This window comes from Macaca fascicularis, chromosome 12 (genome assembly GCF_037993035.2).
Source record: "Macaca fascicularis isolate 582-1 chromosome 12, T2T-MFA8v1.1".
In the NCBI taxonomy this organism is placed as follows: domain Eukaryota; kingdom Metazoa; phylum Chordata; class Mammalia; order Primates; family Cercopithecidae; genus Macaca; species Macaca fascicularis.
The window spans coordinates 98026959-98042254 of NC_088386.1; the positions used below are offsets into that span (position 1 = coordinate 98026959).

Here is a 15296-nt window from a genome sequence, read left to right on the forward strand (position 1 = left end):
AGCAACAGAACAAGACTCAATCTCTAATCAAAAAAAAAGAAAAGAAAAGAAAAAAGAAAATCCCTGCAATTAACTAAAAAAGAATGCCATATAGATATGTCATCTGTCAGTAAGACCAAAACAGCCCATTTTTCCTCTGCTGTTGGAATAAGTTACTATTTCTTCCACTGAGACTAAGGTACTGAACTTCATTTTGACATCTTACACAAAAAAATTACAAAGTAGCTTTAAATACTACAAATACACACACAGCTAAGCCACTACAGTTAAACTCACACATGTTACATTAACCTTTACAACCACCCTTGTGAGCCAGGTGTGATTAGCCCCATTTTACAGATCCAGAAATAGAAACTGGAAAGAGTTAAATGCAGGTTGCCAGAAACTGCACAACCATCGAGTGGTATAGCCAAGACTTAAGCTTAGGTCCTGTGACTCCAAGTTCAGGACTCTTGTCACCATTTTAAATTATTATCTATTTACTTTTTTTTTTTTTTTTTTTTTTTTTTTTGAGACGGAGTCTCACTCTGTCACCCAGGCTGGAGTGCAGTGGACGGATCTCAGCTCACTGCAAGCTCCGCCTCCCGGGTTCCCGCCATTCTCCTGCCTCAGCCTCCCGAGTAGCTGGGACCACAGGCGCCTGCCACCTCGCCCGGCTAAGTATTGTATTTTTTTTTAGTAGAGACGGGGTTTCACCGTGTTAGCCAGGATGGTCTCGATCTCCTGACCTCGTGATCCGCCCGTCTCGGCCTCCCAAAGTGCTGGGATTACAGGCGTAAGCCACCGCGCCCGGCCTCTATTTACTTATTTTATGGCTCATGGACTTCCAAAAAGGATTCCAGGAAGATTTTCCTTTATAGTTCTCAGTCCCTCCCAGCTGCCTGGATCACACAATTCTGCTCTGCACAACAGATGAAAATTTTAACCTATGGGCAAAACTTTTCTGAACCTGCGAGATCATCAGCATTTCTTAGATTTATTGTCAATCCATAGCACTATGCTGCCTCTGCAAAGGCTAAAAAGCAAGGAGGTTTTTCTCTGAGTTGGATACACAGAGTTCCTGGAAGGCTCGCCTCTCAAGGTTCCCTTCATAGGCATATTTCTGAGAAAGAGGCACTAGGGAGAAAAAGAAAGCTATGACAACCTTCATATAAACTGAAAGAACAACCTTCCATTGGAAAGGTGAGTTTCTATGGGATTAAATGTGAGTCTGACCCATTTAAACCTAAAATTTTCCCCTGGTAAAATAGCTTCTTTTTTTTTTTTTTTTTTTTTTTTAGAGGGAGTTTCACTCTTGTTGCCCAGGCTGGAGTGCAATGGCGCAATCTCGGCTCACTGCAACCTCTACCTCCCGGGTTCAAGCAATTCTCCTGCCTCAGCCTCCCGAGTAGCTGGCATTACAGCCATGCGCCACCACACCTGGCTAATTTTGTATTTTTAGTAAAGATAGGGTTTCTCCATGTTGGTCAGGCTGGTCTCGAACTCCCTACCTCAGGTGATCTGCCCACCTCAGCCTCCCAAAGTGTTGGGATTACAGGTGTGAGCCAATGCGACCGGCCAGTAAAATGACTTCTATCTAGAACCTGTGGTTCCTAGCTCTAGCTTCATGTTAGAATCACTCAAGAAACTTTTTAACAACTGAGGCCTTCCACCTAGAGATTCTCATTGGTCTGGGTAGAGTCTTGGCCTCAAGTAGTTTTGTTTTCGTATATATATATATATATATATAAATTTTTTTTTTTTTTTGACAGAGTCTTGCTGTGTCGCCCAGGTTGCAGTGCAGTGGTGAGATCTCAACTCACTGCAACCTCTGTCTCCTGGGTTCAAGCAATTTTCCTGCCTCAGCCTCCCGAGTAGCTGGGATTACAGGCCTGCACCACCATGCCCGGCTAATTTTTGTATTTTTAGTAGAGATGGGGTTTCACCTGTTGGCCACGCTGGCCTGGAACTCCTGACCTCAGGTGATCCGCCCACCTCGGCCTCCCAAAGTGTTGGGATTACAGGTATGAGCCACCATGCCCGGCCCCTTGTTTTTATATTTTTGAGACAGAGTCTTGCTTTGCCACCCAGGAGTGCAGTGGCATGATCATAGGTCACTTGTTACCTTGAACCTCTGGGCCCAAGCAATCCTCCCACCTCAGCCTCCCGAAATGCTGGGGTTACAGGCGTGAACTGCTGCACCCAGCCACAAGTAATTTTTGAAAGCTCCTTGGGTGATTCTAAAGTGCAGCCAGGGATGAGAACTCTAGAACCTACTATGTACTGGACATTATGTTGGCACTTTCATCATTTCAGCTAATCCTGGCAATAGACCATGAGGAAGACAATATTGGGAAGTTTAAGTTGTGATCCCTAAATCCCAAAGCAAGTAAGAGAGAGCGTTGAATCCAGGTCAGTCGGACCCGAAAGTCCAAGCTGGTGGTGGCTAAGTCTATGCAGCTGTGGGTAGAGTGTGGAGTCTGTTTTGTGATTCCATCTTTGATTAGAGACAACACTATCTTGGGTGGAGAAGGGCTCACTGCTGAGACAGACCCATCTGTTTATTGCACTGAGAATACTCTGGTTTCTTAGGCCCTCCTCACTAAGAGGGAGCAGGAGAAGGCTTCCTGGGACAGGCTTCGAGCAGAAAAAGCCGAGATGAGGTGGCTGGAGGTGGAGAAGAAGAGAAGGGAGCAGGAAGAGCAAAGGCAGCTCCAGCAGGAACAGCTGGAGAGAGCAAAAAAGATGGAGGAGGAGCTGGAGCTGGAGCAGCAGAGACGTGCAGAAGAGATCCGGTAGGTAGGGCAAGCCAGAGAGACTACAGCCATGTTAGAAAGCAGAAGAAAAAGGCAGCGGTTGACCTCCCCTAGGGGCAACGTTTGGTTCTGACACTCATGCCCTGAAGTTAAAACAGCATATGTCATTTTTCTCTATCCTCAGTTTTCCTAGGAACAACACTGACCAGAGATAAGCTGCAGCGTCTCAACCATGTGCACTGATTGATACACTCTGCTGAATATCACTCTCTGTCAAGTTTACAACTCCATGTGAGGGTTACTCACATTGATGACCCTGAGATCTTCTTGAGAAGGCTCTGAGATTCAGTCCAGCAAACATTTGTCAAGCCCCTGTACTTTGTTGTCTGCAATGTGCTAGGCCCTTTCACAGGCCTCAACTGCAATTTAATCTTCACAACCCTGTGAGGCAGGAGTTTCAAAATCATAAGCATGAAAAATGAACTTAAGACCCCTGCCCTAGAGCACAGAGCTGTGCACTGAAACTTCTAGGCTTCTGGTTTCAAGCTCCCTGGGCTCTTTGCTCTTCAATCCTGGCCTCCCTTGGAAAACTGAGTCTCCTGGGAATAGGGTGCTCCCTGTGGCGTGTGGGCTGCAGAGTCTCCCCCATGGGCACTGTCTGTTGGCTTATCTCACAAGGATGCCTCAGTGTTTTCTGCCATTTCCCTGACCATCTTGTGTTTTTTCAGCTTGAGGAAACAGAGACTCCAAGAAGAACAGCAGCGGCAGGAGGAGGAGGAGAGAAAGCAGCAGCTCCGGTTGAAAGCAGCCCAGGAGAGAGCCCGGCAACAGCAAGAGGAGTTTCGGAGGAAACTGCGAGAACTACAGAGAAAAAAGCAGCAGGAGGAAGCCGAGAGGGCCGGTGAGGGGGTTCTTGAGCTCTTTGGCTCTCTCTTCTATTTGGGGCAGAAACATTTTTATCCAACTGTGAGTGTTCATTTATTCCTATCCTAGGCGTTAGTGTGTTAAGCACTCTAAATAATATATAAACTATTTTTTTCAAAGTGATTATGTATGACTATAGTGTGTTAATATAGATCTAAATAAGAAAGTAATGACTTGCTTGTGGAAATGACTCCAGAGTCCTGCTCTCAATCCAACAATCTCCTGAACTGGGATCCTGCCCTTCCCTTTGCCCTTTTGGCATTGCTCAGGAGCTACCTAAATTGGAGACACAGTCCTACTCCTTGCCTCTTCCTGAGCAGACGGAAACAGCCACAAACATCTGGATAGCTTCAGGGCAGACTTTCAGGTGCTGATATGTGGAATCTCGCCAGCCTCTTTTTAAAAATCATTTGTTTATTTGTTTGAGTTAGAGCCTTGCACTGTCGCCTGGGCTGGAGTGCAATGGCGTGATCTCAGCAACCTCTGCCTCCCAGGTTCAAGCAATTCTCCTGCCTCAGCCTCCCGAGTAACTGGGATTACAGGCACCCGCCACCATGCACAGATAATTTTTTGTATTTTTAGTAGAGCTGGAGTTTCACTAATGTTGGCCAGGCTGGTCTCGAACTCCCGACCTCATGATCTGCCCGCCTCGGCCTCCCAAAGTGCTGGGATTACAGGCTTGAGCCACTGCACCCGGCTAGGAAGCACCAAGTTTCTCTAGAAACTGATCTGACACTCTTCTCTAACCCAGCTTCATACCACCACATAAACACACCAGGCTCTGGAAAAATTCTTCTCCAAGGCTTTGTATTAACTGCATAGTGTATTACACGTAGTAGGTGCTTAATAAAGGACTCTCAAATTAGTAAATTAATGCCTAAGGTACTCCCCAGAGAGGATGTGGCAGCCTGCTAGCAGGTAAACTGCAAAATTTCTCACGGGGAGTCCTTCAGAATCACAGATTTGAGAATTGGATCAGAAAATTGTTTTCCCCAAAACTGATCCCTGCTGAGCCCACCCCCTTTTCTATTCTGCAGAGGCAGAGAAGCAAAGGCAAAAGGAATTGGAAATGCAGTTAGCAGAAGAACAAAAACGCCTGATGGAAATGGCTGAAGAGGAACGACTGGAGTACCAGTGGCGAAAACAGGAAGAAGAGAAGGCTCAGCTGGAGGCAGAGGAGAGGAGGCAAAAGGAAGAGGAAGCAGCAAGACTGGCTCTGGAAGAAGCCATGAAACAAGCCCAGGAACAAGCCAGGTACTGGACATTTGGGCAACAGTTGCCATAGGGGGATGGTCCAAGGGCTTCACTGTCCAGTGCTTAGGGCCAGCCTTGCACTGCCTTTAGACAAGAAAAGTCCCCCGACCCCAAGCATGGTTTGGAAGACTGAAAGGCATAGAGGGATTATTTTGCTGCAAATATCAAGGATTCCTCCATGGCTTAAAGAAGTTGTAATGAATCTACAAGGGAGTTTAGAGATATCTACCTCAATCCTCTAGTTTATAGATGAAAAAAGCAAGTCCCAAAGAGGGAAAGGATCTTGATCACAGACAAACGTGACTTAGGGACAATGCCAGGACCAGATCTAAGACCTCCCGATTTCAAACCCACTGCCTTCCTTGATATCTACTGAGTGCCTGTTATGTGCCAAACACTGTCCTAGACACTAGGAATTCTGGAGTAAGCAAGACAGAGAAGGTCTGTCTTCCCATCGCATTTACATTCCAGGGGTGAGAGTGAGGACAGACTCTAAACAAATATTTTTTAAAGCCAACAATAAATGCTATACAGAAAAAAATTTAAATATGTGATAGGACGCTGGGCACAGTGGCTCACACATGTTAATTCCAGCACTTTGGGAGACCAAGATGAGAGAATTGCTTGAGCTCAGGAGTTCAAGACCAGCCTAGGCAACTAAGTGAAACCTCCATCCCTACAAAAAAATCAAAAAATTAGCCGGGTGTGGTAGTGAATGCCTGTGGTCCCAGTTACATGGGAGGCTGAGGCAGGAGGATCGCTTGAGCCTGGGAGGTCAAGGCTGCAGTGAGCCAAGATCAAGTCACTGTACTCCAGCCTGGGTGACACACCAAGATTCTCTCTTTAAAAAAAAAAAAAAAAAAAAAAAAGGCAGGGGGTGCCGGGTGCGGTGGCTCACGCCTGTAATCCTAGCACTTTGGGAGGCTGAGGCAGGTGGATCACCTGAGGTCAGGAGTTCGAGACCAGCCTGGTCAATGTAGTGAAACCTCATCTCTACTAAAAATACAAAAAGTAGCTGGGCATGGTGGCGGGTGCCTGTCATCCCAGCTACTCAGGAGGCTGAGGCAGGAGAATTGCTTGAAACTGGGAGGTAGAGGTTGCAGTGAGCCGAGATCGTGCCATTGCACTCCAGCCTGGGCAACAAGAGCAAGGCTCTGTCTCAAAAAAAAAAAAAAAAAAAAAAAAAAAAAGGATGTGATAGGATTGCAGGTGGCTTATTTTAATTGGTTAGCCAGGGCAAGACCTCTCAGAAGAGGTGTCATATATGGTGAAACTTGAATAACAAAGAGCCACCTAAACATCTGGGAGAAAAATATTCCAGCAAGTAAACAGTAAATACAAAGGTCTGAAAAAAGAAATGAGACTGGCATGTTGGAATAAAAGACAGTATGGATGGAATGAAGTGGATGAAGGGCAAAGAATACTTCCAGATGAAGTTAGGGATGTGGGCCAAGACCAGATCTAACATGAGGGCCTTGTTAGGAGAAAAAGCACAGAATCCAAGTCATCCAGGGCCAGGGGAATTTTCCCCCTTTATTCTCCTACAATAGTGATTATCATTGCATCTTTCTGATAATAAAAACTGAGGTATGGGTTTCAATTGACTCTTCAAAAAGCTAGGTCCTCTATAGTTGCTACATCATGAACTTCCCTTCCTTAATGAAAGCAACTAATAATCATCCCTCTTTAGAACCACCAAAGTTGAAGGGTAAAGAGGCACAACCCAGAAAACTGTGATTCCAAAGTTAACTGTAAATACTTTTCCCCTTGATATTTGTCCACAACTTAAGCTGAATCTAAGATGATAAATACTCTTTAGGGGACCAAAAAGAGAAGGCAGCCAGTGCAACTCAATTTCAAGGTTGTCTACTAACCATAAGTTCTTCCTTCTCTGGACTTTCCTCAGCTGTTAGGTGAATTACAAAATGGATCATTAGGAAAGCCATGACTCCATTTCAAAATTATGTATTCCATGTACCATAGAAGCAGAATTAGGTTCCTAAATATCGAGACCACAGGCAAACTATTGGGAGTTCCAACTTTTCACGAGAAGAAAACTGACAGTCATCGAAGGGAAAGCTGGGCAATTTATAAGGCTAGTCCAAGTAGCTGAAAGCAGAGAACCAAATAACTAAAAGAATGAGGGGAAGAGCCTCACTCTACCAAGACTCAGGAGAATTTGATACTAACTGGCTTTATTTCATCTTCACTGTGACATTGGCCCTGGTACTTCAACTTCTCTGGCCCATTTCCTTACCCCACCCCACTTTTTTTGAGACAGAGTCTCACTCTGTTGCCCAGGCTGGAGTACAGTGGCACAATCTCTACCTCCACCTCCCAGATTCAAGAGATTTGTGCCTCAGCCTCCCAAGTAACTGGGAGTACAGGCATGCGCCACCATACCGGCTAGTTTTTGTATTTTTTATTTATTTATTTTTTCAAATATTCAAAATAGTCTTTATTCTACATTTTTAGCATAAAATTCCACAAGTTAACTGCACCACAGTGTAGAGAGAGACATACAATGCTGAACTTCCAGAACAGTCAATGGTACAGTCAGACATCACATGTACGTACAGAACTCACAATTTAGATGAACTGAAATTATAAGACAAAATAAAATCTAATTTCAGAAAACAAAAATCAAAACATTAAGGATCCCTGAAATATTCTTAAGCCTAATGAGATTTCACTGGACTCAAGTCATTTTGTAGTGAGGCATTCACAGTATGACCTTATTAACCCAGTCTAGGAATTTTGGGGAGCCAAATGAGTGGCTGCATCAGACACTCTGACAAAAAAATGGTAGCCAATTTTTGATCTGAAAACTCCTCTTAATTTGGCTCTGAACACATCAATCAGGCTTTTGAAATGCATCCTCCTCCTTGCCCCTCTTTTTTTTTTTTTTTTTTTTTTGAGACGGAGTCTCCCTCTGTCACCAGGCTGGAGTGCAGTGGCACGATCTCGGTTCACTGCAACCTCTGCCTCCCAGGTTCAAGCGATTCTCCTGCCTCAGCTTCCTGAGTAGCTGGAATTACAGGCACCTGCGACCACGCCCGGCTAATTTTTGTATTTTTAGTAGAGGTGGGGTTTCACCATGTTGGCCAGTATGGTCTCGATTTCTTGACCTCGTGATCCACCCACCTCAGCCTCCCAAAGCGCTGAGATTACAGGCGTGAACCACCGCGCCCAGCTGCCCCTCATATTTTAAACCATCTGTTGTTCACAGTACAGTTTGCACGATATCTTTGTTCAAACATAGCTGTTTTTCTGGCACCAAAACAAATTTGGGTTAGGTTCGTGTATGTAGAGACAACCTATGAGGAGGGTCCAAAAGGCACCCTCCACTTTTGCCTGAGGAAATACGAAAGCAGAAGTAATGGGATCTGTGCTTGGGGCACAGAGTGGGTTTCAGAGGATCCTTGTGAAAGACTAGTTAAAAGATGACAAGTGGGGAGAAGTGTGAGTAAAGAAGGAAATTACTCTGACTGACTTTCTGTCCTGCACCATTGATTCAATTGAGACTGGCAGGAGGAAATAGAAGACTAGGGTTGGAAATGGGATGGGTGCGGCAAGGGATGGAAAGGAAAAAGTAGACAACTAATGCGTTCCATTTATAACAAGTCATATAAATCAAAGACAATGGAGATTAAAGACCAATCAGAATAATTTCATAACTTTTTTTTTTTTTTTTTTTTGAGACGGAGTTTCGCTCTTGTTGCCCAGGCTGGAGTGCAATGGTGCGATCTCGGCTTACCGCAACCTCTGCCTCCCAGGTTCAAGCAATTCTCCTGCCTCAGCCTCCTGAGTAGCTGGGATTACAGGCATGCGCCACCATGCCTGGCTAATTTTGTATTTTTAGTAGAGACGGGTTTTCTCCATGTTGGTCAGGTTTGTCTCAAACTCCCAACCTCAGGTAATCCGCCTGCCTCAGCTTCCCAAAGTGCTGGAATTACAGGCGTGAGCCACTGCGCCTGGCCCTAATTTGGCAACTTTAATTCTTAGGAAGATCAAAGTTCCCTCCAAACCTAATTTGATGTTTTATTACCAACAGCAAAGACCAGTATGGCACAGTATTACTCCAGAGAAGTTAAAGGAAGATCCTTAGGGCAGCTTCACCCACATTCATTTTATGAATGGATACCTCCCCTACCTCAAAATGCTTTAGGGAGGTACTGCTGCCATTACATGGTTCCTTATTAAATTTGGAAAGTCCTTGAAAGTTTGGGCATCAGAAAGACATTCCAACATGTGTCTAAACTGCAACTTCAGGTTAATATGACTACAGCAGTTACATTGTGAGAAGTGCTGAAGTTATGTGATGTCTTTCCCGGCACAAAGGTTGCCTTGGTTCCTCACCAGATGGTGTAGCCACCATCTGAATCACCCATGAAATTCCCCTTTCACTGAGTTACGAGGACGTTGGCTCCCTGCATGACTGCAAGCTGAGCAGCATTGGGAGGGCATCCAGGAGGTGGAGGAGGAATGTTGCCAGCAGTAGCCCCAGCTCCAAATCTGGCACCTGCATCATACCCTCCTTCCACCAGCACTGTGGAGTCAGGTGGATAGATGGGACCAAGTGGATAATAAGCCATGGGGATTGTGGAACCTAAAGACCCAACAGCCACAGACTGGGCCATGGGAAGATACAGAGAGGCTCCAGAAAATGCGGCCGATGTGGTGGGGACTGTGGCAGCCCCTGGGTACACAAAGCTTGGACAACAGAGCTCTGAGTAGGCAGGTGAAGCATCAGTATAGGGTGGAGCCTGAAAAAGATGCAAGGTCTGAGGGTATACTGGACTCCCAGGAGGCTGCACAGGATAGGTTGGCTGTGTCAGATATTGACCTTTGCTGTTCGTCGTGACTGCAGGTCCGGTTCGTCTCGGCACTGGGGACGGTTATCTTTTCCGTCCTCTTCCTGTTTGGAGCCACTTCGTGTCACGTGACAGTCCATCCATCTAGCGTCACCCAACGCCTGAGTGGCGCTGCCACCGCAGTTTTTGTATTTTTAGTAGAGACGGGGTTTCACCATGTTGCTCAGGCTGATCTCAAACACCTGGCCTATCTGCCCGTCTCTACCTCCCAAAGTGCTGGGATTACATGCATGAGCCAGTGCACCTAGCCTGTTTCCTCATCTCTTAAATGAGGGAGTCCTTTCTAGCAGTATAAGAACTGTGAATTACGCCTTCCCTTTTACTTTTCCAATAGGAGGCTCACGGTACTCCAAACCTTGTGTGTAAATTTACTAAATGAAGGGTATGATCTTCCACTAAAATCCAAGATCAACAGCCCAAGTCTAACTGATAATTATTTGAATCTAAAGTTATCCTGCTGGCTTATGAGGACAATTTCTAGGGCGCTTAATCATTATTGGAATTGGGGGTGGGGTTGTCTCCTTAGGCAAAAAGCTGCCTTGAAGAAACATCTTCACTTCCATCAAGAACTCCGTAAGGAAGCCAGTGGTCTGCAGTGGACACATAACATTTCCAGACCATGGGTTTACTCTTATTTCCAGTTCCTACAAATACCCAGGCCTTAAGGCTAGAAGAAAACTAAAAAGTAAGTTGGGAGGTGGTGACAGAAAAGGAGAAATTTCCCTTTATAATAAAGTTCCAGGGGCCAGGCATGGTGGCTCATCCATGTAATCCCAGCACTTTGAGAGGCTGAGGCGGGAGGCTTGCTTGAGGCCAGGAGTTCGAGACCATCCTAGGCAACATAGTGGAAACCCCATCTTTATAAAAAATGTTTAAATTAGCCAGGCATGGTGGGGTGTGCCTATAATCCCAGCTGCTCAGGAGGCTGAAGCAGGAGGATCGCTTGAGCCTAGGAGTTCCAGGCTGCACCGAGCTATGATGGTGCCACTGTACTGCAGCCTGGGTGACAGCGTGGGACCCTGTCTCTTAAGAAAAAAAAAAAGTTCCCTTCTGAGCCCAGTTAGTTCCATTTCATCTGGTTAACCTCAACCCACACCTAAGATATTCTCTACTCTGGAACCTCCATTTCCATCACCCCTCCACAACTCACACACTTTGTTCAAACCAATTAAACTCTTAAATCCTTTATGTTCACCTAAATCCTTTATGTTCTCCAGAACCACATAAATCCAGAAGCCTTGGTGCCTAAAACTGCCCATAATTTCAGCCTGAAACACTAACGTGGTCTTAGGATAGTCAAAGTATTTCATTTCAGTCAATGTATCTGAGAGAATTGTAGATAAATGAAAATTTTGTAATGCAAATAATTTTGAGTTAGCTCAGAGAAACTAATTTATATATTCACATATATATATTAAGAATTTTATTATACCTCTCTATAAAGCAAAACCACAATCATTTCACCCTAAGAATCTAAAACTTAATGTCTATTTAGAACAAGGTATATTTGCAATCACTTGATAAATGTCCATTTCAGCAAAATGTGTTGTTTTGTGAGGCCATTCTCACATCCTCAAAATATAGATTTTAGAGCTGCACTGCTGAGTAACACAGCACCAACTGCATGTAGCTATTTAAACTTGTTAAAACATTCTTCAATCACAACACCCCCATTTCAAGTGCTCAGGTCATGTGTGGTTACCAGCTACTGTACTGGAAAGCACAGATGTAGAATATTTCCATGACAGGAAGTTCTATTGGACAGCATTATTCTAGAGCTCTGAACATTAATAAATCTTGAGTTTTACCCTGTGCCCTGAAGAACTAACCACTCACAAAATTTCCCCAGTTGAAAAATTATATTGACTCTACCAGGATGTCTTTTTTTTTTTTTTTTTTAAAGACAGGGTCTCGCTCTGTCACCCAAGCTAGAGTGCAGTGGCACAATCACAGCTCACTGCAGCCTTGACCTCCTGGGCTCAAACGATCCTCCCACCTCAGCCTCCCAAGTAGCTGGGACTACAGGCACGCATCACCGCACTTGCCTAATTTGTGTATTTTTAGTACAGACAGGGTTTCGTCATGTTGCTCAGGCTGGTCTCAAACTCCTGGTCTCGAGTGATCTGCCTGCCTCAGCCTTCCAAAGTGCTGGGGTTACAGGCACGAGTCGCTGTGCCTGGCCCAGGATGAGACCTGATTAGATATTTAACATCTCTCTTTTAATATTTAATAAAATATCCCTTTAACAAAATGGATGAAGAAAGGTATTTTTAACATACAAGTTACATAAAAGGATGTTAGTTAAATCCACAGCATATGAACCTGAATTTTTTCACAAATTTCCTTTGGCTCTACTCTGTAGTTCAGTGTCCACAGATGAAAAGCTTAATATTTGCAAGTAATCCCCTCCAATTCCTCATTAATGTTTGCAAGGTATTTGCTTTCTACAGAAATTACACCTTTACAACACAGAAATCCAACCTATTTGTATTCTGTATTGCTGTTACTGGACTTGCTTAGATTTGATCCTTATTTTAACTCCTTGTTTTATGTAAAAATTAAATAGAAATAAAACAGTTAAACTAGATAATATCAGTCATACTGAACTTAAATATGTCATCTAAACGTTTTCTCAAGCTTGTGGACCCTATCTGAACATTCATTCAATCAATTCATTCAGTACTACTTAATCAGATAAGAAAGGAGCATCTCAAATAATTCAACCCACAACAGAACAAATACTTAAGGAAAACATCCTTGTGGGGGGAAATTACCATTGCTGACTTTATTTTCTCCCTTCTTTTACAGATTAGGATGTTGCAGTCAAGCACCAGATAAGAGTGGCTTCACTAAACGTTATCTAAGGTCCCTTCAGAAATCCGATAATCTGTTAAAATTTTTGTTGTGAAATGCCTATTTTATCAGCACTGCTAATCAGATAAGCACAAATTTAAGTTAACCATAGCAGAGTGCAACACATTTAGAATCCAAAAAACTGAAAACAAAAAAATTACTTCCCGGCCGGGCGCGGTGGCTCAAGCCTGTAATCCCAGCACTTTGGGACGCCGAGGCGGGTGGATCACGAGGTCAGGAGATCGAGACTATCCTGGCTAACATGGTGAAACCCCGTCTCTACTAAAAATACAAAAAACTAGCCGGGCGTGGTGGTGGGCGCCTGTAGTCCCAGCTACTTGGGAGGCTGAGGCGGGAGAATGGCGTGAACCCGGGAGGCGGAGCTTGCAGTGAGCCGAGATCACGCCACTGCACTCCAGCCTGGGAGACACAGCGAGACTCCGTCCCAAAAAAAAAAAAAAAAAAATTACTTCCCCAGTAGCTAAGTCCCACCACCTAAATCCTGAGAGCCTTCAGACATTTAGAGACGCAAACAAAATTAAGATACGAAACTATAGATTCGCATAGTTCAAATACCCAATCAGATCTGTTATTTAGTCTTGACAGAAATATGCAGCTCATGAAGATTTTCTTAAAATGGGCCTAGTTCCTAATCACTGTTTAATGAATATAATGATAAATATCAGGTGACAATCTAAAAGCTCTAACTTACACCATACAAATAATTTTTCAGTTAGGGTCAAACATAAGAATTAGAAGATCAAGCCAATCAATTTATTTCTCAAAAGGTTCGACCTGAGTAGGTATGTAAGCTGTAATAGTTTATAAAATGCATTCAAAGTGGGTTTTATTTGGTCTTCTCAACTAGTTAGATGACACTCTATTTGAGATAACATGAAACTGGACTGTATGTATGCACACATGCAGTAAATTCTGTGACTCAGCATTCAAAGGAAAAGTTAAGCACTCTAATAGGAACAAACTAATCTGATATTTTAATTTTACACAAAGTTTAAATATTTAAGATATAAATAAATATGGCTGGGCCAGGCACGGTGTCTCACACCTGTAATCCCAGCACTTTGGGAGGCCGAGGCGGGCAGATCACAGGGTTAAGCGATCGAGACCATCCTGGCCAACATGGTGAACCCCATCTCTACTAAAAATACAAAAATTAGCTGGGCGTAGTGGCACGCGCCTGTAGTCCCAGCTACTCGGGAGGCTGAGGCAGAAGAATCACTTGAACCCGGGAGGCAGAGGTTGCAGTGAGCCAAGATCACACCACTGTACTCCAGCCTGGGTGACAGAGAGAGACCCCATCTCAAAAAAAAAAAAGATATAAAGAAATAAAAGGAAAACATAAAATATACCAAACCTTACCATTTTGTACATTGTTAAAGGAAGAATTGAAATTATCGATAAAAATCAATTAAGAATTTTTGGCATGCCCATTTATTCAACATGATTAGGTAACTGCATCATATATATGCACCATACAGGAATATCAAGTTTTCAAAAAAAACAGAACACTGAATATTAAAAAGGTATTGTGGCCTTAATTAAATCCTTGATTCAGAAGGCACTTCAGGAACTTTCAGTGCTTCAAAGTCATTAACATCATCACTGTACAGTAATGAAGAAAAAATTTGTACCATGTGCAATTTCCAATATTTATGCAAGAAAACCTTATTTTAGGCATTTTCTTTTTTATTTCTATACAATTAAAATAAAATAAGCATTAGTACGATTTTTACAAATATTGTTTATTTTAATGAAGCTGGTACAGACAATGTCCATTTAAAACCCATATCCCAGGCCAAAAAGTACAAATAAAATCAAAAAGAGCAGTGTTCTGTTATATTCATTTCTGCATGTATAGCTTTATTAATTGCTAATGAAAATTAGAACTTTTCTGGGATCTTCTGACAAGATTTTTAAAAAATCTTAAAATGCCTTTTCTTCAGTGAAGCCATCTTTGGAGTTAGTCATTACTCTCACCTTATCTGTCATCTTGACTTCAACCTGATATTCCTCTTCTTTTGGTCCAGACCCTCAAATTTTAAAAGTAGCTTCAAGTTAAGGAAAGGTCATTTTTCCACAGTTCAGTTCTCTGAAAAACTTCCATCTCCCACTGAAAGTCACAGTCCAGGAGTGAAGCAATCACATGCTAGAACATCAGGGCCAATTGGAAAGTCATTATGAACACTTGCATTGGTCGATCTTATTTATCACCACAAGCCTGAAAATGCAATGTCCTGAAAAAGGTGGCCTCTCTGTGCACACGTAATTTTTAAAAAGGAGAGGGTAATATGAAGGGGACTGAGGCTTGATCACCAAAAATCAGCACAATGAAAACAAACAATAATGAATAATGAGCACTAGAATTCAAATTACCAGATGTTTCAAAGAGATGGGTGCCAGTTTTCAATTCCGTTTTGAACACCACATTACAAAAGAACTATTTTTAAAAATAAAAAAGGATTGAGGGAAAAGAAAAAAAATAAAAAGAATATCTAAACTGTTGAATGACCCCCCGTTTGTTCCTGATAAACTTCAATCACATCTTCTTCCTCCATTCCCAGCTGTAAGAGGAAAGAAAAATGTTAGCAGAATATAAAAGCAGTTTTTAAATTGACTACAATTATGTGGCCACTAA

General features: G+C 43.2%; 2 protein-coding genes and 1 pseudogene across 7 annotated transcripts in view; 1 reads left to right on the top strand and 2 right to left on the bottom strand.

The window, feature by feature from the left end:
• Nucleotides 1-13993, top strand: part of KIAA2012 (KIAA2012 ortholog) — a 140245-nt gene extending 126252 nt beyond the window's left edge. For 4 of the 6 annotated variants that reach the window (XM_005573956.5, XM_045367474.3, XM_045367476.3 and 1 more), the window contains 5 exons: nucleotides 2572-2774; nucleotides 3464-3636; nucleotides 4697-4913; nucleotides 10314-10472; nucleotides 12596-13993. In XM_005573956.5, the coding sequence (XP_005574013.3) occupies nucleotides 2572-2774; nucleotides 3464-3636; nucleotides 4697-4913; nucleotides 10314-10452 (732 nt within the window). In that variant the 3' untranslated portion in view covers nucleotides 10453-10472; nucleotides 12596-13993. The remainder of the gene's footprint in view (nucleotides 1-2571; nucleotides 2775-3463; nucleotides 3637-4696; nucleotides 4914-10313; nucleotides 10473-12595) is intronic. The other 2 variants (XM_015432553.4, XM_074009760.1) reach the window with 1 other exon arrangement.
• On the bottom strand, nucleotides 9135-9871 carry LOC141408150 (DAZ-associated protein 2 pseudogene; annotated as a pseudogene).
• Nucleotides 13994-14382: 389 nt separating the features above from the next.
• The window catches only part of SUMO1 (small ubiquitin like modifier 1), a 32358-nt gene continuing 31444 nt past the window's right edge, over nucleotides 14383-15296 (bottom strand). Inside the window, exon 5 of the mRNA XM_005573960.5 lies at nucleotides 14383-15222. Within this exon, the coding sequence (XP_005574017.1) occupies nucleotides 15154-15222 (69 nt within the window). The 3' untranslated portion in view covers nucleotides 14383-15153. The remainder of the gene's footprint in view (nucleotides 15223-15296) is intronic.